The 22,389-nt window shown below is 42.4% G+C and overlaps 2 protein-coding genes across 2 annotated transcripts in view; one reads left to right on the top strand and one right to left on the bottom strand.

Moving 5' to 3' along the window:
• Positions 1-1,481: 1,481 nt before the first annotated feature.
• Positions 1,482-16,311, top strand: ctnnb1 (catenin (cadherin-associated protein), beta 1). The gene is made up of 17 exons (XM_070911292.1): positions 1,482-1,617; positions 8,387-8,437; positions 9,154-9,378; positions 9,507-9,760; positions 9,848-10,086; positions 10,390-10,591; positions 10,742-10,886; positions 11,051-11,154; positions 11,373-11,507; positions 11,712-11,915; positions 12,601-12,759; positions 13,055-13,174; positions 13,508-13,658; positions 13,875-13,996; positions 14,165-14,225; positions 14,925-15,175; positions 15,500-16,311. Exons 2-16 carry the CDS (start codon positions 8,425-8,427, stop codon positions 15,137-15,139), a joined length of 2,349 nt encoding a protein of 782 aa, XP_070767393.1. The 5' UTR covers positions 1,482-1,617; positions 8,387-8,424; the 3' UTR covers positions 15,140-15,175; positions 15,500-16,311.
• Positions 16,312-18,073: 1,762 nt separating this feature from the next.
• Positions 18,074-22,389, bottom strand: part of ulk4 (unc-51 like kinase 4) — a 70,032-nt gene continuing 65,716 nt past the window's right edge. The window contains exons 35-36 of the mRNA XM_070912182.1: positions 22,267-22,355; positions 18,074-18,179 (exon numbers count right to left, since the gene is read on the bottom strand). Coding sequence (XP_070768283.1) covers positions 18,119-18,179; positions 22,267-22,355 — 150 coding nt within the window. The 3' untranslated portion in view covers positions 18,074-18,118. The remainder of the gene's footprint in view (positions 18,180-22,266; positions 22,356-22,389) is intronic.

Raw genomic sequence — 22,389 nt, forward strand, 5'->3', positions numbered from 1 at the left:
TGCTGCATTCACTGTTTTGAATTAGAGTTTGGCTTTCGGTAACCTATTCCGCCCACATACTGTAAATAACGGTTAAGGAAATAGCCTGTAGGCAGATGACAAGAGAGGATTTTACCTTGGTTTGCACATGACATTGTTAGCTGTAGAATGAAGGGACAATGTGAAGGTAGCACATTACCTTTATAACACAGATTAAGGGACCAAACACTGACTAGAGGACTTGTAATGCATATTCAAATTTCCAACTAACTTACTTAAAATACTTCCTGAAAATTAATAGCCACAACTCTGTGATCTCAGACTAAAGAGGAGATCACACTATTCACTTGAAGGACCTCGGCTATGCCCGTAGATCACTAATAATGTTAATGACTGAATATGCTTTCTAATGGAGTCAGGAAGTATAATTAATCTAATTCTACAATATTTGGAAGAAATAATCCTTTTAGCAATGCATGCATTGTTTGATCAATTAAGTATATAATACAATTGCCTGAACTCTGATTTTCTCCTACCCACACTGAAAACAGTAGTTATGAATCACTTCCTTTGGATATTTCCTGAGAATGTTGATTTACTTCAGTAATCAACAACTCTCCAGTAATCACTGACAATCTCTGACTCACAAATTCATCACTTTTCTGCTGCACCCAACCTTTTGCTTTATTGCAGAAGTTACTAATCACATATTTTTGTTCAGGAAGCTTGTAGCCAAAGAGCTGCTTGCTGGTTACAATTTGAATAGCCAATACCATATCCAGTGTCTATTGATTGAAACTGAAACTGAAAATCGAAAGTGTAATAAAAAATGATATCTCCTTTTTGAGTTTTTTGTTATTTGCAATGCTTGTGTTTTATTTATCATCATTTGACCCTTTGCATCCCCTAGCTTTTGGAGTCGCAAATGAAAATATGGTACCTCAAATAAAAACCATAATTTGTTTCTTGGAAGTGACTTTCTATTAGGCCTACTGTGATTATTGCTGATTTTGTGGACTATTTGTTTATTTATTTATTTTAAATCTGTGAGGTTATCTGTTTGTTCTATTGGGGCAGGGGAGTACTGGTAAGGGTAGTGCTGTTGGCATTGAAACTCTCACTGTCACACTCTGTATAGGTGAAGGATATTATCCGTTTTTCACAGTCCAAGAGGTTTAACTTGGGAAAAGGAATCGGATTTCCCTTTTCTAGTCCGCCGGAACTTCATTCAATTGTGTATTCATGCTCACGCCGTAGACATTGATTTGGGCTTGCTTTACTTTATTAAATCAACTAAAACTCACAACTAATGCATGTAGTCATTGTGATAGGTACATGTATGTGGAGACGCGTAAGAATAACATGAATTAAAGATTTATCTGATTTTAGTTTCTATTTTATTCGATCGCACGGCAGGATATGTAACCACTGGAGGTGTTCTCCGGTCTATATAAAAGCGCCGCCATCTTACATTTTTCAGTCACTGCTGTTCCGGCGAAGCTAACAGTGACTGACTGTAGAGGGAGTGGACGAGGGCTCCCCGCTGACGCTCGTCTTCACATTTTCCTTGACTTTTCCATTTCTAAGTGGTTTTTACTCTCCAGGATCCGAGTGGACGGACTTTCTGTGTTGACAAGGGTAGGCTTCAACATTCAAAACTGTCGGCTACACTCAGTGTCTCCCTCTTTTCTAGTCGGGCTCTCCTTGAATGCCAGCAGGAATGGAGACGGTTGTTGTGTGCGGGCCGTCCGGTGATGCTGCTGCTGCTGCTGCTGCTGCAGCAGCTAGTGAGCCAGCTGCTTTCACGGCAGATATTTGGGATATGCCATCCACCTCCTAATGGGAACATGCCTATTTTATAGACGGTACTCATTAACTTTATGATATCACGGGGTTGGTGTTAGGTAATAGAGACAGTAGTTCACAATTAGCTAAACGTATCCGATGGATTTCATTGCCTTACAATTTATTCGGAAACCTTACTTTGGGAGTAAACGCCGATGTTGCGTCCTCGCTTGTTTCAATAGTTAACGTTAGCTTACGATAGCCATGGTTAGTTAGCTTATCTACTATTAGCCCACTTATGCCGCTGGCCACATTCCACTATTCTGACTCATGTTTGCTCGACTTGAGTTTCGCCTTTTGGTCGCTTGTTTTTGCAGCTGGTTTAGCTTAACATTCACTTAATATGAGGTGACGATACACGCGTTTGAAGCTCGGCCGTGAGCACAGCTTTGTGTTAAAACTAAGTTGGCGAACGTTAGTTAACGTTAGCCAAGTCGCGAAAACTCGTGAGGTGGGTTAACAAACATTTCATCGAAAGTTCAGCTGGAAGTGAAAACCGGTAGAAACTTTAATGTTAAATTGCTAGCGGAATCGATCCAAACGAATGTTAATGGTTAATATTTAAGTTTATTTTAGGTCAAAGGCCCGTGAGAGTGTGTTTCCACTCGTCCTTTTAAACAAAGACCGACAAATTCCTCCCAGCCGTTGTGCTTTGGGAGGAAGATGAGGAGGAGCCAGAGTGTGAAATTTGAGTCAGTGGTGTTGGAGCAAGAAAGTCAGGGCCAGCCAGCAGCTGGGGAGGTGGGGGGTGCAGCACACTATTATTTGGATAGTTGGTATGTGTTTATCTGTTTTTATTAAATCTTATATTAGGTGTTTTCTTTTTCGCTTGGCCCCTTTTGCACAGCCAGATGTGTGTGTGTGTGTGTGTGTGTGTGTGTTGGGCTGCTGGAGAGGGACAGGCGGGTGTCCACGGGAAAAATAAGTTGGCCACCTTGCTGCTTTTTGCCATCCAGTCGATACAGAAAACACGCGATGTGATGGCTTCAGTTGGAAAAGCTGTTTGTTGCATGTGGTTTAGTGTCCAAGTTGACATGGTGGTGAGATTTCAAGATATTCTTTTACTCGTCACTGATTATGTTTTGGTTTCATTGCAAAGAATGATTTAGCGATCAGATTTAGAGATTAAACCGCGGCTGGAGGATGTTGACATCAGCGGCTCCAGATTTTATTTTAGTCACGGAAGACCAACAACTAAACTGGTTTTTATTTAAGATAAGGACACGAGAGTGGGGTCGAGTTTTTACGTTTTACAAATTACTGAATTAATATCAGTCCCTGGTGTTTCCATGCCCCAGAAATCAGTGCATTGTTTGACCCTCGTGTTTGTTTTAGAAGTGGTTGAAATGTTTTGTTTTGTTATTCGTCTTCCTGCTGTACTTCGGCGAAATCCCCGTTCAGATTACACAACGGAACAAAAAACTGAAAAACCCGTCATCTCGTCAGCAAAATGTTCTTCTAACGGTGCATTAACATCTTTAAGACAGAAGCGTGGGTGTAGACTGCGTCGGAGACCGGTAGTGGTATGTTTTTGAGGTAATCCACTTGCAAGAAGACCGTTACCATGAACCTTTCTAGTGGTATTGCAGTTACCTAATACTGTAGTTTTTTCTTTTTCTAATTACCCGCTTATGTGTCCGCAGTTAGATGGTAATTTGTATGCAATTTATAGGCAGATTAAATATTCGAGTAACAGTGGTGATTTAGATTTTTCCATATGTTTCAGATAAAATCACATATCCTCATGAGGAGACAAGGAAAGGATCAATCACTTTATATAAATACAGGTCCAGTTTAACACCCATGATAAATGTTTCCAAGCAATTGAATTATTTTGGAGAAAACATCTGTCAGGATTTTTATGTGCTTTTTGTACTACTCTCAACCTATTCAATCCATTTTAAATAGATTGATAAATATTGAGCAGAGCAAGGGAAAAGTTGTCATGTGGAAGTTGCTTGGGTGTTTCCTGGAGCTCCTGTTTATCCATGGGCATCCAGCATTTTTTATTTGAGACTCAGACCAAACACTGCAGCGGCTGCAGGCATTGAGCTCGTTGTATTGTTGGCAGCCAGCAGTGAGTGCTGCTGACCCTGCACATTACGTGGCTAACACTGAAGCCTGTGGCAGCTGCTGTCTCTATGCTTGTGCCGATAATGCAGCTTGTGTGGGTCATTTACTCATATGGATGTATTGAACTCAGTGTTTTTTTTCACTTGAGAGGAAACGGGCTGTGCAGGAGTTTAGATGGATTTGGTTCTTTTTGAAGTCTTGCTCTCAATTAATACATTTTTCTTCAACCCAAGCACTGTGTACTTCCTCTAACAAATTAATTTAATATGTTATTTAAATACCACAGCATGCTAGGAAGAGACTGTAAAAGTAAGCCACTAATGTCTGCAGGCCAAAATAGTGATTTTGTGTGATGCAATGCAGAGGAAGAGATTTATTTTTTTAAATGGAATTATGATACTGTCTTCTTTACACAAGGTAAACCTTGAGGCTCATCTGAACTCACTTTGACTGTGGCTCGAATTTGCTGACAGAATGGCTATTTTTTTCTTTTCATCAAGAGGAAATGGAATTGGAGAGTTTGGATGTGCTTAGCTGCTATGAATAAATGGATACGAATTTCAACCCTCCTATTAGTTTATTTGGAGTTTCCTCAAATTACAAAGGAAAGATGATATTCAGTGATGTGTTGTTTTTTAGCGACAGAAGAAGATTTCCCACATAGCTTACATATTTCTTTCACGCTTGCTTAGCTAGCTGCTGATATGTTAGATAATTGGTTAAACTTGGGCATATTGGACCGTGTAGGTGTATCCATGGACCCATAATAACCTTATCTTTTATTTGTGGGAGTAGAAATTATCTCGTAATAGTTGTCAGTTATCTGGCTTTGTGCCTAATCCTGATTGAGACATCTTCTCTGCAATTTAGCACCCTCTACATATGGGAAGTACTCATAGTTCAAAGAGCCATGGTTCCTACCCTGTATGTGAGATAAGTCGAGTCTCTTGCAGAGCATTTTTAATGTTAGAAGTGATCTTTTCTTGATTTTTATATTATAATTTTATTGTGCTTCGTCCAGTCTGTCTATGAATGTCAGGAGTTGTAGTCTCTATGCTCTGAATAGAGCCAGCCTAATAGACTACATCGGTACCCTTATCTGTTCTGTGAGGTAGCGTTAAAATCAAACCTCCTCTGAACAGAAATGGTTGTGCTGGTTCACCTTTGTTTTGTTTCATGTTTGTCATTCACATTGATGACCTCTGGCTCTCAACGTGGACGGCGTGTTTTTCTTTACTATATTCAGGGCAGTGAAACAGACTGAAGGACACTATTCCTGACCATCCAGTTCTGTGCTGGAACAGTAAGCCTGTCATTTGAGTGTTGTCCTGGGACAGCAGTGCTGTGATTACACTTCACTTCATAGGACTTTGTGTGCCTGTGTGCATGCACATTACCTTGCCATCTACATTCACATTTGTGTGTGCCAAGAAAATACCTCTTCATCCAAGTGTAGCTTCATGTGACTTCCCCCTTCGCCTCAGTTCCCTGTGGGTGCTTATGTCTCGATTCATCCCACATACTGCAACCAAGACAGCCATCTTGACTCTGGTGACTTGTGTGTAACTCATTAGTCATCTGGTTTCAATTATATGGCTTTTAACTGGACCAGGCACAACTCTACATATTGGATTTCACATCTGGCTTCAAAGAAACCTTTCGTTCAGATGTTTGTGGCCGGGCTGCTAGCCTGATATCTAGAACGCTTACTGTAATGAGTTTTTTTCTTTTTGTTTTAACGGTCAGAGTCTGACTTTAGGGTAAGGCTGCCATTTGTGTGTCTCAATTGGAGACCAGACTTTACTTGTTTGCCCATCAAAAAAACTCATCGGCTCAGTTTCCAAAGCCAGATGTAAAGACCCACATTTTCCACCAATGTGACTGATAAATGGTTCCACTGTGCGCTTTGATTGAATGTTTGATTTGTATGCAGCCTTGTATGGGACATATGGCTCCCATTAGGGCAGGGCTAGGTTATGTGAGGGCAGGCCTGTAATGCTCGGGAAGATGGTGTGTGAACAGTGAATTTGAGTTGGTGCGTTTGTGGTTGGAAGCAACAGTCTTGGAGCCTAACTCAAGATTGTGTTTTAATGACACAGCTGAGCTGGGGTGGTGTGGGTGTGAGAGGAGGGAAGTAGTTCAGAGCAGTAGTTTAGCTATCCTTGGGTGTATTTGCATATTGGGAGCCAGTCAACTTCACAAACTCCTACACATTCACTGGCACTCATGCCAGACTGGTTTTTACCACTACATGCCTAGCTGCTGTGTATTTCTGTATGTCCACTTGTGTTTGTAGGCTGTTTAGTCTTCTCTTTGTGCTATATTGTTTTCATTTTGATTTGCTGATATCCTAGTGTTTTGCAGGCAGGATAATAAACGTCTCTAAGAAAAAGCTATTCAATCTATAGAACAAAGTGAGTGCAATGGTGATCTGACTAATATGTTTTACGCTGCTTTTGTGATATTTGCCAACATAAGCTCCTCAAGCAGAGTGTATTGAATCTTTGCTGGACACACAAATATTCAAAAACTATATTTCTTAAATAGCTTGTCATGTCTTAAATGTAAGAAGTGAGTTTTTTAGGATTTCATTTTAATACAACAGGGTGCCTACAGGGTCAATCACAGTTAGCTAAACTCTGCTGTTGTCTGCTAAATGCACTCTGCAAGCCACACTGTGGGGAAAAAAAACAAAACTCTATTGTTTTGATATATGGAAAGATGGACTGTGCTTTTTGCTGCTTAAAGAGACCAGAGAGGTAAGTCTCTCTCTGCCGAAACAACCAAGGTGAACACATAATCCTGCCTGTTGACAGCTAGCAGCTAAAGTTGATATCTGTGAGACGGGACATCTAAGATTCAGGGCGGTGGGGCAGCATTTCCTGTCTGTATTATATATTTTAGCATAATTGGCTAATGTGAATGCACTGTCTGGCTGACTTAATGATCTCTCTGGCAGAACCCTGTATTTCAAAAGTAAATGGCTATTTCACTGGCAGAGATGCTTTATTGCATTGTGTTTGTTCTATTAAGAAATGATGTCCTTACTTTCAAAATGATCACACAGAAACTTGAAATATCAAATAAGATTTCTCATGACCATTTTTTCTACATGTTGCCACTTTCACTACATCTGACCTTACAACAGTAACGCAGCCTTACACCTGTTGCATCAAGTCTTCTGGCAAGAAGTGGCTGCTCAACACATTTACTTTCCATGGGGACAAATGAAAAAGAATCCTCAAGTTTCTCTTCTTGGTTAATTTCATCAGCAATATTCGTTCATCGCTTGCTGATACAATGCCGGACTGACCAAAGTCTGTAGACTTTTTCACCTAGTACTGCGATTGCTCTGTCAGGAAGCATAAGCTGCTCTAAAATCATCATGATGTTCTTGCCTGTTTATCATAATAGAAATATGCAGCACACGGTTTTATACCATGGTTGTACATGGTCTTAATGAATTTTCTCAATGATCCTAAACAAACGAGGGCACAACAGTATCTGTCAAATGAAGGTCGGGTAAAGGCAGTCTTTTGGTATGCTTGTATGTTTTCATGTGGATTGTAGATTATGTGAAACCAACATACTGTGACAGCAGGTCTGTGGTTTTCACTGTAGGAAAGTCTGTCTTGTTAGTCCCCTCGAAGTTCTTTAGTAAGGTATGAATCCATTCAGGGCTCCTTTGTTGCCATGCCCTTATTTTCCTCCAGTGTGCCCGTTAAGTCAAAATCAGTATAAAAACATTGATTGAAATCGATTTGGTCCTTTTTATTTTTCTGAAGAATTTATCTTAGAATAACCACAGATGTACTTTTGAAAGGGTTTGTTAAGTATTTCTGATTCTATAGATAAACAGCACATTTCTGTCTCATTTTAGCTTAGGTTTTCTTCTGCATTTTTCTCATTTCCTGCCTTTGTGTGTTACTGTCATAACATTTATCTTTTGAGTATGAATTGAAAAAATACCCGTTTCAATTTTCCTTGTTTTTTTTCTGAATTAATCCCCTCTCACTTGTTCTCCCTCTCTCCTTCCTCTGCCGGTGTTTACTTTCCTGCAGAGTGCGGTTTCGGCTTCAAAGCCAGCGCATATATGCGTACGCCCGCCTCCCTCCTCCTGCCTCTTTTCTCTCCACCCAATGCTCCACTTCCCCTGTCCTTCCTCACCTAAATAGTTGCTAGCTGCTACACTTAATGGTGGCTTTGTGTGTGAGCTGCTGCTGTTTGCATGTCTGGCTCTAACAGAGGAGGAAATCCAGGAGACGTAGGAGGCAGGAAAGGAAAGAAGGCACTGAAAAGTCACTTGTCTGGAACGTTTCTTTTGAAGCAACACTGCAATTAATTTCTAACAGTCTGTTTTTCTGCCTTTACCTCTGCTGTGATCTTTTTCTGTTTAAAGTAAAATGGCTGTTTGACTGGAACGAAAGTGGAGGACTAAGGTGAGATGCCACTGAGGCAGTTTGACTGACTGCTTGTTTTCCTGTTTCAGATCAGGAAGCTGTGTCGGCCGAGGTTTGAGAAAGGAACATGGCTTCCCAGGGTGAGTCAATAGCTTTCTGACACACTCAGACTCTTTCACCTTCTTGCTCTTTACAGCTTCTATTTCATTTGTCTGCACCTCTCACACTCGCACACAGTTAAACTTTGCTGCAGTTCATAACGGCCTCTTCTCCTGGTACAGATTTATGTTCTCATTAGAGCAAAGTGAATTAGTTATTGATTTCAATTTGAAACTTGGAGCACACGTAAACTCAAACTTTATGCTTGAAGAGACCTTCACTGGTAAATCCCACACATCATTGAAGTATGAAAATGTGGGAAAATAATAGCATAAGAAGCAGGTTAGAAATCGATTCTTTGCGGTGGCTATAAATTATTATTGGTACCCTGTGCCACTCTTGCAACACACAATGTTACTGTCAATTAATGGTGTAAAGGTAAAAAGCTGACCAGGTTTTTGACATAAGATGGGACAATTGCAATTCAATTTAATACTAAAATTAGGATTTTTAAACTGGTTTAATAATTGTGATCATACCTCTTGGTAATAATTGTGTAGGCATTGTTTAGATGCTTTTATATCTAATATTTCCTTGTTAGCCTCGCCAGCTGACCTAAAATGAACTCCAAACTGTTCACTCCACTGGAATTACAAAGCTGACAATACCTTTCTCTACATTTTGTCAAATGCCAATAATATCATGCCTCAAACAAGAATTGCATATGTTGATCCTCTAATACTTCATCTCTTTCCAGCTGATCTGATGGAGCTAGACATGGTCATGGAGCCAGACCGCAAGGCGGCAGTCAGTCACTGGCAGCAACAGTCTTACCTGGATTCAGGCATCCATTCAGGGGCCACCACAACTGCTCCCTCCCTCAGTGGGAAGGGCAACCCTGAGGAAGAGGATGTCGACAACCAGGTCATGTATGAGTGGGAGCAGGGTTTCAACCAGAACTTCGCCCAGGAACAAGTACAAGGTAGGTCATAGTACTTTCAACAAATAGTTTTGAGGAAGATCTGTTCACTGCACATAAAATCTTGGACTTGGATGGTCCGAGAAGCAGCTTGAATCCTAATATAACAACTGTTCTTCTGTCTCTTCTAGACATAGATGGTCAGTATGCCATGACGCGTGCTCAGCGGGTGCGTGCAGCAATGTTCCCAGAGACTCTTGAGGAGGGCATGCAGATCCCCTCTACGCAGTATGATGCAGCAAACCCCACCAATGTTCAGAGGCTGGCAGAGCCCTCGCAAATGCTCAAACATGCTGTGGTCAATCTGATCAACTACCAAGATGATGCTGAGCTGGCAACCCGAGCCATACCAGAACTCACCAAACTACTCAATGATGAGGACCAGGTAGCTGCCTATAGAAATGAGTAGTTGTGTTTTTATTTTATGTTTTCCCTACGATTATCCCTTAACATTTGTGTCCGTCTCCTCCAGGTTGTAGTTAACAAAGCAGCAGTGATGGTCCACCAGCTTTCAAAGAAAGAAGCTTCTCGCCACGCCATCATGCGCTCCCCTCAGATGGTGTCTGCTATTGTCAGGACCATGCAGAACACAAACGACGTGGAGACAGCTCGCTGCACCGCAGGAACACTCCACAACCTGTCCCATCACAGAGAGGGTCTGCTGGCTATTTTCAAGTCTGGAGGAATACCAGCTCTAGTTAAAATGCTTGGGTATGTGAAAGGGATACTTGATTTGGAAGGTTTTTTTAGTTTGGTCAGGAAGCAGTGTGGTCAGTGTCAGTTTCAACAACATGCACGTAATTTAGTTTTCTCATTCTTATTGTCACAAAGTAAACAGCTACTTTTGTGTCACTGGCCTATCAATTGTGATAAGAGAAACATGAGAAATTGGCTGTTCACTCATCAAAGGCAGAGGATGTGGAGAGCCCTGTGAGAAACCTAATCCAATAGATATCTAGCTGTTGTTATTTCCCAGTGGGACAGTAATCTAATGAGCCTGTGTTTGCTCTGCAGTTCACCAGTGGACTCTGTCCTGTTCTATGCCATTACCACCCTCCACAACCTCCTCCTGCACCAGGAAGGAGCCAAGATGGCTGTCCGTTTAGCTGGGGGTCTACAGAAAATGGTGGCGCTGCTCAACAAGACCAATGTCAAGTTCCTGGCCATCACCACTGACTGTCTCCAGATACTGGCCTATGGAAACCAGGAAAGCAAGGTGAGGGCATAGTGGGAGGTGTGTGTGTGGACAGAAGGCAATACTGAGTTAAAACCTGGTAATACACACGTAATAACTGTTGCAATTTGTAAGGTGATGTACTTCATGAGCTTTAAAACCCCTATCCTTTCTGTGGATTCTCTTTTGTAGTTGATAATCTTGGCCAGTGGTGGCCCCCAGGCATTGGTCAACATCATGAGGACTTACACCTACGAGAAGCTGTTGTGGACCACAAGCCGTGTTCTCAAAGTCCTGTCAGTCTGCTCCAGTAACAAGCCTGCCATTGTAGAAGCTGGTATGTTTGGTCTCCTAAAGATTAGAGCGTTTAAAATATGAGCTTGAATATCATTATAGATATACTGTATATTCTTCCGGGTTATTTTAAATGCCTTAAAATGGCAACCACTGGACTACAAACACATTTATGTGTAAACGACATAAAATCGTTCTTCTCTCCAGGGGGCATGCAGGCTCTGGGACTCCACCTGACAGACCCCAGCCAGAGACTGGTCCAGAACTGTCTCTGGACTCTCAGGAACTTATCAGATGCTGCCACCAAACAGGTGATGAGAACTGCCTCGTGTACCAACATCAAAATCTCTTTTGTCAGTGAAAGACAGTGAGAACAACTCACTAAAAGGCATTGCTCAGCAGTAAGATGAGAGAGAAATGCATTTTACTTTTTTTCTGTAGTTGAAATTCATCTTGGTAGTGAGCATTTGCTGCGCTCTTGATACTGTGTACCTATTCATGCTAACCTCACGATTGTCCTTCTCTGCAGGAGGGAATGGAGGGTCTGCTAGGGACTCTGGTCCAGCTGCTCGGCAGTGACGACATTAACGTGGTGACCTGTGCTGCTGGCATCCTCTCTAACCTGACCTGTAACAACTACAAGAACAAGATGATGGTCTGCCAGGTCAGCACTCAATGTTAAAATTAGTCTACTATTTAGTTACTGTTTACAAATACTGTGTATATACCTACTTTGGTTAGAATTTGTGAATTTATAATTAAAGTAATGTATTTTCCACACTTACGTTTCCGTTTTAATACTATCCACCCAGTAAAACTGAATCTCTGATGTGTCCATTAATCTGTTCCACCATCGGTTCCTCTGTAGGTTGGAGGTATTGAGGCGTTAGTTCGCACGGTGCTTCGGGCCGGAGATAGAGAAGACATCACAGAACCAGCTATTTGTGCCCTGCGTCACCTCACATCTCGACACCAGGACGCTGAGATGGCACAGAATGCTGTCAGACTGCACTACGGCCTTCCCGTGGTCGTCAAATTACTGCATCCACCGTCACACTGGCCACTCATTAAGGTACGTGCACCTACACTCATTGCCAGCAGCAGTCAGTCACATAAGCAGTTCTTCATACTGTCAGCCTCTCATGTGGCTGTTCTTTTAGTAGTGTTTCCAGTGGAAATCAGTTTACACTTGACCACACCTTGAATCTAAAATAATGGGCCAAACTTGGCTTTAAATGCACAGTATTACTTCTGTAGAAAAGTGTAGTTTGCTACTAATCCATGTGGGCAGCTCATCTCCTCTGGGTCTCTCAGGACTGAGTGTTGTTGTTGTGCATTGAGAATGCAGTGCCTTACTGCTGGAAGTTGCTTAAACCTCTAACACATCCGTAAATCCTGCTTGTTTTGGCACAGTCCAATGTAGAAGCTGTGAAATACACTTGAGTGACCAGTCCTAGCCTCTAGTTTATTGTAGTGCATTTGTACATATGGACATAGAAAATAAGCATTAGTACAGTTTTTGTTCTCGTCACTGTAGTGTGAAAAAACAAGTCCTAAATTACATACACAATCCACTTGGTCTGTCAGAAGGAAGGACTTTAAAGTAAAAAAGATGCATTTTTATAATCTTGTGAATACAAAATATATATTTCTGAAAACAACATTTGGCTGTGATTCTTGATCAGATGTGCCTAATGGCTACCTAAGTTGACATTTGAAATGTGCATAACTGAAATGTAAATCTGTTGGTCCGTCAGGCTACAGTCGGTCTGATCCGTAACCTGGCTCTGTGCCCTGCAAACCACGCTCCTCTGAGGGAGCAGGGGGCCATCCCCAGACTGGTTCAGCTGCTGGTCAGAGCACACCAAGACACACAGAGACGCACCAGCATGGGAGGCACGCAGCAGCAGTTTGTGGTGAGAACACACACTATCTCTTTAACACTGAACACACACCTCCACAACAAACACCAGCATGGCATGATTAATGGGACATGCAGCTCAGTGGTGCCGTGGAGCAGAACTCATCCGATGCCCAGCATAATTTAAACCTGACCTAGAACTGATGTCAGATTTGGTACTGACCAGGTGCACTGTAATTCCCTTAGCCACTTCAAAAAGATCACCTGAGGTCAACGATAGTTCCCACCACTGTCTGCTCATCTTTAGCTGCTAAAGGGTTTTAAACTCAACTGTGTGTCTCTGTCATTAGGAGGGAGTTCGTATGGAGGAGATTGTGGAGGGCTGCACAGGAGCACTTCACATCCTGGCCAGAGACGTCCACAACAGAATAGTCATCAGAGGACTCAACACCATTCCGCTCTTTGTACAGGTAAAACATGCTTCAGTTCAGTTTTGCTCTGTTCTTGTGCTTGTGTCATCATGTTGCAATCACACCAACACATCTACACTGTAATGTGATTAAATTGTTTCAGGTGTCATTTTGGATTGAATAGGGACCATGTCAGTGATTTTTGAAAGTCATGTTGTAGTTTGAAGAGAAAAAGTTCCCTGCCCCGGTTGTTAAATGTATTGTACCACCTGTTGTGTATGTGTGCTTGCTCTTCATGAATCTCTGCTTGTTGCATCCTTTCAGATCATGGGTGGGTAATGTGAAGGCTGAGAACATTTTTCTAAGCAATCCTGTCTGTGTTTGTGTGTGCAGCTGTTGTATTCTCCCATTGAGAACATCCAGCGTGTAGCAGCAGGCGTCCTGTGTGAGCTGGCCCAAGATAAAGAGGCTGCCGAGGCCATCGAGGCTGAGGGAGCCACTGCCCCACTCACAGAGCTATTGCACAGCCGCAACGAAGGAGTCGGTATGTCCACAAAAAAAACACTAATTTACATACTGCCTTCGTTCACATACGGACTACTCTTTAGCTACGCAGATGTTCAGAAGAGCCAGTCCAACTGAGCATGAGTGCTTATGATTGGATAAAACGCATTTTCCGTGGACTTACATTAATGATAATCTCTTGCTGTAATAACAAGTTGTTTTTTGACTAATCCGTCAACCCTCCATCTTCCCTTAGCCACCTACGCTGCAGCAGTTTTGTTCCGTATGTCAGAGGATAAACCCCAAGACTACAAGAAACGCCTCTCTGTGGAACTCACCAGCTCACTCTTCAGGACGGAACCAATGGCCTGGAACGAGGTATGAAGCATTCAAAATCAGCTTTGTTCTTGAATTGCTAATCAGTGTATTTGTACACAAAACACTCTTGCTTGTGCACTGAAGCAAAATGTAAATTAAGGCCTGCATAACTGGCCTTATTGAAATTGCAGCCACCCTGCTCATGCTTGTCTGTGTATTGCTCTGCAGACCGGAGACCTGGGTTTGGACATTGGAGCTCAAGGAGAGCCTCTGGGCTATCGACAGGAAGGTAAGTCTCCTCCTCACCTCTGGCTAGCCGGGAATATCTCCCAGGAGAAACATGGGAGTGGGGGCAAGGATGTAGCAACAAATACCAGAGCAGTTAGGCTGCAACAAAAACAGTTTTAGCTGACAGTTGATACACAACTAAATATTGTCAGTCCAATAACTCCATTTGTCCATCGTTGTTACTGCTGACGACAGGATTGGCTGTTGAAGGTTGTGATACACAGGCAACTTCAGGCTATAATGCTTTCAAGTGAAGGATGGAGATTGACTGTTTCCCTGCTGTCAGTCAGGACAACACAGCTGCTTTAGTTATTTTAACTGTGGGCCATCTAAATGTTATGGGTGTACCAGGACCTTGGACTGTGTACTGATCAATAGGCTAAGGAGTGAGGGTTGGCTGGTGTCTTAATTTGCACTGCTCTCCATTCCTCCAGCACTAACGGCTTTAACTGGCTGTTGGCCAGCCAAATGAAAACAGAATGAAGACTTGAAGTTGGTAGATTTAACTAAACGTAGTGAACTGAACCACAAGTTTAGCAATGTCCTTAACAGCTGTAGTTGGAGGAGGGACGTGTGCAGTGTTGCTGTGTAGTGTTGTTTGAATGATCATACTACTGTGTGACGGCTTGGTTTGTTAACATGCTTCTAACAACTGCTCTGCTTCCCCTGCCTCTCCTCCATCCACTCCTCCCTCCCCCAGACCCAAGCTACCGTTCTTTCCATTCGGGGGGTTACGGAGGGGACTCTATGGGTATGGAGCCCATGCTGGACCACGATCTGGGCGGGGGCCACCACCCTGGCCAGGACTACCCCCCTGTAGAGGGGCTGCCTGACCTGGGACACGCCCAGGAACTGATAGAGGGCCTGCCACCTGGTGACTCCAACCAACTGGCCTGGTTTGATACCGACCTGTAAATACCAAGACCAACATTTCACTACACTTTCTACTAGGTAAGAGTATACTCGCACTCAGTAGCCTGGTGTTGGCTAAAGAAAGAGCTGTTTTGGGGGCAAGATGTAAAAGTAGAAGCACAGTGGGGAGGATTTGTGTCTGGCTGAAATGTCTGAGGGGGGAGAGGCGTGTGGATTTACTCACTGTGGCTGCTGCATGTTCAGACTGCTCCTAATTGCAGAGATGTGTGATGTGGTGTGTGTGTGACGTTTGATCTGTGTGTGTGGTCTTTACACACGCCTGTGCCCTGTCTCCTTCCTGTCACCTCCTGTTTTCCCCTCATTCCTCCTTTCTTTTTTTTTCACTCTCTTCTTCCTTTGCAGCTGTATCATGTGATCTGGATGAACCTGCATCGTGATTCGCCCATATGGAGGAGGCGGGGTTTCAGAAAGTGCCTGAAGACGACTCAACAACAGCAAGCAGAGTTTCCTGTCTATGGGAACTCCATTGGGACAAACTAGATTGAAGTGCGGTTCTGTTCTGGTCTCTCAGCCTGACGGGGGGGCTGACTTTAAATCCTGACATGACACATGGATTTTAATCTCAACAGTTGAATTTTTTTTTTTTTTTTGAAAAACCCTTTTTATGTATTGTTTTTCACTTTTACTTCTTTTGGTTGTTTTCCTTTTTTTTTATTCTGTTTTCCTGTAATGGTACAAACTGATTCTAGCTTGCTTTTTTTCATTATTCTGAATTATGATACTCATCTCTTGTTTTGCAGTCCCTTGTATTTTAAGTCTCTGGTAGTGTTGAGTTTTTTTTTTTTAGTGGTAATGCTCCATCCAAGTAAAGAATCTGATCACATTTTAAATGGTGTCCAAACACTAAAGTTAATCAGTTGAATTGTATTCTGATGATCAAGTGTAACATTGTGTAGCTTTTGTATAAAAAAAAAACATGAATTGGAATCATGGTCCAAATATCAAGCTATTTTCTTGCTTTAAAGGTGGACACTGATGTGTCTCTGCTGTTCCAAAGGGGGTGTAGCTGACCTAGCTGGATGGGTGTGGCTGTGGAAGGACAGGGGTGGAGGAGGGCTCTTATTGGTCTGCTGTTACTAAGGGGTGGGGTAGTGGGAGGAGCTGGTTGCTGTAGCCTGCTGTGTTCTGAAACAATAAAATGGACTGTCATTTCACCTGGATGGCTCCAGTCTCATTTTACCAACACCTTCAATCCCGGAGGACACGAGTTACACAGAAAGACAACATTTTGACTGTATCCCCTCTACAGCGAAGACCATGGGATACTGCAGAAGTACAATCATGATTATAACTGGGTCAGCTTGGTTGCATGCACAATGAGACCAAGTCAAGTGAGTTGAGCAGTCTCATGTGTAACATGTTTCCACAAATTTACCCAGTACGTAGCTCTCACAAGGAAAAAAACTTACACTTAACACTAAGTTTCTCAGTGAAACTAAACTTCCAATTCTCTGCTATAAGAAGCATTAGGTGGCTAAACAACAACACAGGTGTGACCCTCAGTTTCACACATGAAGTGACAGGTAGCTAGTTGAGAAAAACTGATCCACCAACTGTGAAAACCAGTGTCCACGTCCACCTGTGGGGGCCAAGCCGTTTGGCAGGATGCCAGTTCAGTTCACTATCTTCCTCTTATGAGACTGTGTCAAACTGCAGTTGGTTTAACTTGGTGAATGATATTGCACAACTGAACAGTGACAGCTGTGTTTGCTGCAGCTTTAGTGAGATTAGTAAGATTTGCATATAAAATGAGAACCTGGAGCAAAGAACTAAAAGCCTGCAAGTGGTGACCGTGTGGGTGTCCAGGATTTTGTTTTTCAGAGGACATAATGTTGCGTAGAGCATGGCTGGGGTGGTTTGGGGGCATTTCCCTACACTGAACTCAACCTTTCCAACAAGACACATGCCTTGCATCACTCTCAACTCTCCCTGACCTCCTCTAGCTTGTTATCAGCATAGTAGGCCCACCTATATTCATGCAGACACCCTCTATACTGGTACATTAGATTATTCTAATGGTAATGTCCAATTTATACAGTTAAACCAACTGGGAATCTAATGGTAGATACCAGATATATCTGGGATCAGCAAAATGACAAATACAAGTGCTTTGACCTAACATATATAGAGACACAAAGTTGAGTTTCTGTCAGACCTGTTTTAGTAGAGATTTACCTCAGTCTTAAACTATGCTGTGGCCCAGGACATCTTCATTCGTCTGGCATCATAATTCCTGATAGAGAGACACATTTCGGGTTGTGATGCCATCAAGTAAAATAGAAATGCTGGCAGTAGTTGAGCAGTGTGTTGCTCATAGCTACATTCACCATCAGGCGAACTACAAATATGTGATTATGTCACATTACAGACACATATGATGGCAGACTAATATTCCACCATTAATGCGGACTGGAAGAGTCTAGATAAACCCAGAGGCCAGTGCTGCCTGTGACAGTCTGAATTAACTTTCATGCTTTAATCCTGTGCAGTCTGATGGACACTGGATGGATGTTTTGATTGAGCTGTCAAATTAGTTTTAGCGACACAGCTATATTTATTACTGTCATTGATCCAATTTGCAAATTTGATGAGAGTTGTGTAGAGGGATACACCATGTGAGTGCTCTGATGCCACACGGTCAGATTCACTCTCAGCAGTGTTCAAAGCCGGTTCATACAAAAAAAAAAAATCTATTTATGAATTCAAACAGTCACCAACTATATATTACATAATTATGTTTACATCCAGTCCAATTTCTAATTATGAACTCAGATCAAGAGACTTAAATAAATAACCGTCTAAAGACATTTTATTCCAAAACTGACAATTTTTTGTTTTTGAAAGAACAATCTTCTAGCTGTTTATTCAGTAAAAGGTTACCTGAAGAAATCTACCAATCATAAGTATCTTTCAAGTTCTGAAATGGTTCTGGTTTGCTTAAGGTTTGAAGAACAAAAGCTGTTAGGATCCAGAGATCTCCTGGAGGATTTCAGCAGCCAGTGGAACCACATCGATATGACACCTGGGACAGAGAGAAAAGAAAAAAAGAAAAGAAATGTTTTATTGTCATTATTTGATGACACAAATATGCTCAACATCCTGCCTGACCTCCACAAGCAGGTACAAATGTTACAAAAACCCACAGTTCAAAGGTCTCAGTGACCCAGAGCGCATGCAAAGTGCACTGTTGACTCCAATGTGTACTATTTGGGTGATTGTTTACCAAACCAGAGGCTCGATCGATACTTTAAGCACTAGCCTTCTTGTGGATGCAGAATTGATGCACTTGATCCATGTCTGTGGGACCAATTTTAAAATGAAATGGAGCTCTGTTTAACCAAATGAGGTGGCGGAAAGGGTTTACGCCTCTTGTCGTATCAGCCAAGATGTAGCTGGTGTCATAAAATTTCCAAGACGAGCTATGAGGAGTGCAAACTGCTGAAGGTGTATTGTTAGGGGAAGCTTGCTGTTGAAAATACCAATAAAAGGAATCGAGTTCATGTCTAAGTGTGGCAGACGAGAGCACTGGAGCAGGTGTGTTCATTACAGCATGGTACTGAGGCCCTGCAGTCACTGCTGCTCAACTGTCCTCTACTGGTGTTCCTTTTGTCAGTGGCCTTGTTGAGTTGCCTTTTGCCTGGCTGATATTCATCCATGTTCTCGAAACATTTTCTTTTCTTTTTTTTATGATTTCCTAAGTAAGTACTTCTGCACATTCAATATACTATTACAATGTGCAGTATAATTACTATAGTAATGTATTCCTTTGCACATAAATCTGTAAATATCTTTTCATATTGGACCTTGCATAGGTGGCTTTTTTATTTATATGGCATAGTTGATGTTAGGAGAAAAATACTCGTAGAAAACGTAACACTAAAATACGATATTCTATACAAACATACATACATTTATAATATCATGGCTAGGTGAAAACATCCAATCTGCTCAGACCCTACAGGCTGTCTGTAATCTGACTCTCCCCTCCCTCCCTCTCTTATCTCCCTCCCTCGCCCTCCTCCCCTCTTCTCTTCTCCCAGGTGTCTTTGAGGGCAGCCTGACAGCCAGGCCAGCAGAAGCCCACCCCCTTAGTTGATTAAAACCCACATAATTAACCTAATTAACACAGCTCCCAGAGGCCTAAGAAATCCTTGAAAGTTTGCGATTTTGGAGAACATAAATTGGATCCATAAAAGTTTTAGGACAAACTTTCACAGTCCCAAATTGCCACTCAGCAGCTGCGTGGAGGATAGCGGAAAATGAAATAATTGGTTTCAGATTACAGTGAATGGCTATTACACTACCACATTAGCTTTGCTCACACCAACACTTGACAATTCATGTGTTTTCCACCATTTAAGAACTAACTGCAGAACTTGGACAAGCAGGTTCCCCACTCTGTTTTCGTCATTAAAATTCTTCATGTCAATGGATTCCTCACAGGGATACAGTCGACTAGTTGATTCCACTGTCAGATTGCTCCAGTGGGTTTATCTCCATCTCTTAGCTCCTCAATACCTGGTCAGTTCACACAAGACAGGTTTGAAATCTGCTCTCAGTTGTGACCGACTGAAGACATAAACATACCCCTAACATGCTTGTCTTTAGTTGTCTGCACTAAAATGAAGAGAAGTGCCTGACCATGGGACATCATAGTGTTTTTGGTGGAGTGATCAAAATGTAAAGCAGTTAGAAAATGTAGCAGAGGTGAGCTATTCCCTAAACCAATGGCTCCCAACCTTTTCTGTCTGGTGTACCCCCAGAGCTGAGCTAATCTACCCCTTCATCGACTACTTGTCATGTTCCAAATGTGTTCTTTTGAATGGATTTTATTTCAATTATATAAAAGTGGATAATGTTACATTTTCTTCACACGAGACATAGTGATCCTGGAATTGTGACCCCTGGTTGGGAGTCACTGCCCTTAACAATGGGAAAAACATTAGTGTAACAATCCACCAGAGTGCAGGCTTTAAAATGGACAGTACAGTTTTAGGGTGTTAATGTTGGCGTTTTGGTAAAGTCCTTCCTAAATTGTAGCGTAGAAAGTTGAGTGTTTGCAAAGGAGTTTTGTAGTCTTCTGAGCTGCCTCTGTTGTCTGAGCAGATATTAGTGGGCTGAAGTTTGACTGAACGCAGCAATAAACTAAGGATCAGGTTTTGGGCCTCCAGGCTTTTCTTCCGGATGGAGAACTATGAGTGATGCCCCTCCCCTCCCTCTACACCCGGTCAGGCTTGAGGTTTTGAAAATGCATTCCTCAGGTTGCCATGGTAAAGGCTGAATGACATCATTTGGGTTAGGATCTCAGCCCAGACCTCCCCTCTCCTTCCCACTCTTCTTCTCCTCTCTCTGCCCCAACTTCTCTCATCCTCTCAATTAACCCCCCTCCCTTCCTCTCCTCTTCTCTCTCCTCATAACTCCTTTCATCTCCTGCCCTTTCTCCTAAAACCTCTGCTCCCCTCCTCCTACCGCTAAACCAGTGGGAGTGTGCCAGTCTCAGCCACTTCAAAGGCTAGAGCTGATCTCTGCTTTCATCTGCCAGAGAGAGAGAGGAGAGAGAGGAGAGGAGAAGTGGGAGAGGGAAAGCACAAGAGAGAGAGAGAGAGACAGAGAGAGAGAGAGAGAGGTGAAAAGGAAAGAAAATGAGGGAAAAGGAAAGAAAATGGAGGGGGGAGAGAGGAGGAGAAATGGGTACAGAGGGTGACAAAAAGGCAAGAAAAGGGGTGATCGAGGAGAAAAGAGGGGGAGAGGGAGGGGAGAGTGGGAGAGGCCACTATAGCAGGACAACAATACACCTTTATTATTGATCTGACAGGGTGTGTGTGCGAGATTGAAAGACAGAGGGCTTGTATATAGAAGGGGGTGAAAGCGACTATTTGTGTGTATTCATTGTGTGAGTGTGTGTGTGTGTGCGTATCAGTGTTTGTGTGTGACAGGTCGCTGGTCTCATACATCAAGAGATCAAAGGAAGCATGGTCGCTACGGCGACAAAACCCTTGGCTCAAAGAGGGAAGACACATTCGGCCCTCATACTCATAAAAGGCAGCCATATGCAAAGATGCAGGTGCGCACACTCAGGCACACACACACACACTCACGCACGCACACACACACATGCACACACACACACACACACACTCACGCACGCACACACACACATGCACACACACACACACTCACGCACACACACACATGCACACACAGTGCATTTCAGACTTAGATATTAGCTATTAGAGAAAGAAATTAGAAAGTTGTATTTGTTTTCATAACTATGTGACATGTTTCATTGTGTTTATCTATGATAGATAAAGGCAGTCGTAACTATTAGTGGCCTGTTTCTGGAAGACGTTTAAGAATGTGCTTCTTAATTTGTGCCGTAACAAAGCTCACTCAGATTCACTGTTTTACAGAGAGTGACATATAATGGACGTGTGTCTGAGATGTCACAGCCTTTATTGCAGCGTCCTAACTCAAAAACACAGTGAAAGTGACCGATCTTTTAATAAGTACAGTACAGAGTTATCACAGCTATCTTATAAAATACATCTTAGAGGGCAGCTGCTACTGTGTCAGGTGTGTGAGGGTGGTGCAGGTCACATTTCCTGCCAAGACTCCCAAACAAAGTTTTTAATACCTGTATATATTTGATCTCTCAGCTCTTTGAGACATTAAGCTGACACTCTGTCCTTTCAGAAGCTCGCATCCTTTCAATTAACAACTAGAAAAAGATCCGTTTTGACACGTGTAATGCACAGACATGTTCTGACATGCATAAAAATAATAAGATGAGGGGAAAGGCCTGGAGGAGACATATCTAAATCCACAATGATTTGTTACTGGTGTCCTTTGAAGTATGGTTTCAACACTGACATACACACACTACTGACAGAAATGAGCCCATTATATGGACTGACAAATAATATACACACACACAGACAGCTTCATATCTTGACATCTAAAAAGTCTTATTCTGCCATTATTCAAAAAATGTGCTTATTTTGTCAATCTGAGATCTATACAAAGTGTCTGTTATATCAAAATGGAATAACTGAAGGAATATCCCCTAATACATTGATATTTTGTATGACACACAAACGGCAGAAACACACCTGTTGGACGTAGTTATATCCTGTAGCAGACTCATTAGCTCCACCCCCTCAGGACATTCTAACCAATCAGATCGCTCTGTAGTCTGCACCTGAAGAAAGACAGAGAGAGGAAGAACAAAGTGA

The sequence above is a fragment of the Enoplosus armatus genome, chromosome 9 (genome assembly GCF_043641665.1).
Source record: "Enoplosus armatus isolate fEnoArm2 chromosome 9, fEnoArm2.hap1, whole genome shotgun sequence".
In the NCBI taxonomy this organism is placed as follows: domain Eukaryota; kingdom Metazoa; phylum Chordata; class Actinopteri; order Centrarchiformes; family Enoplosidae; genus Enoplosus; species Enoplosus armatus.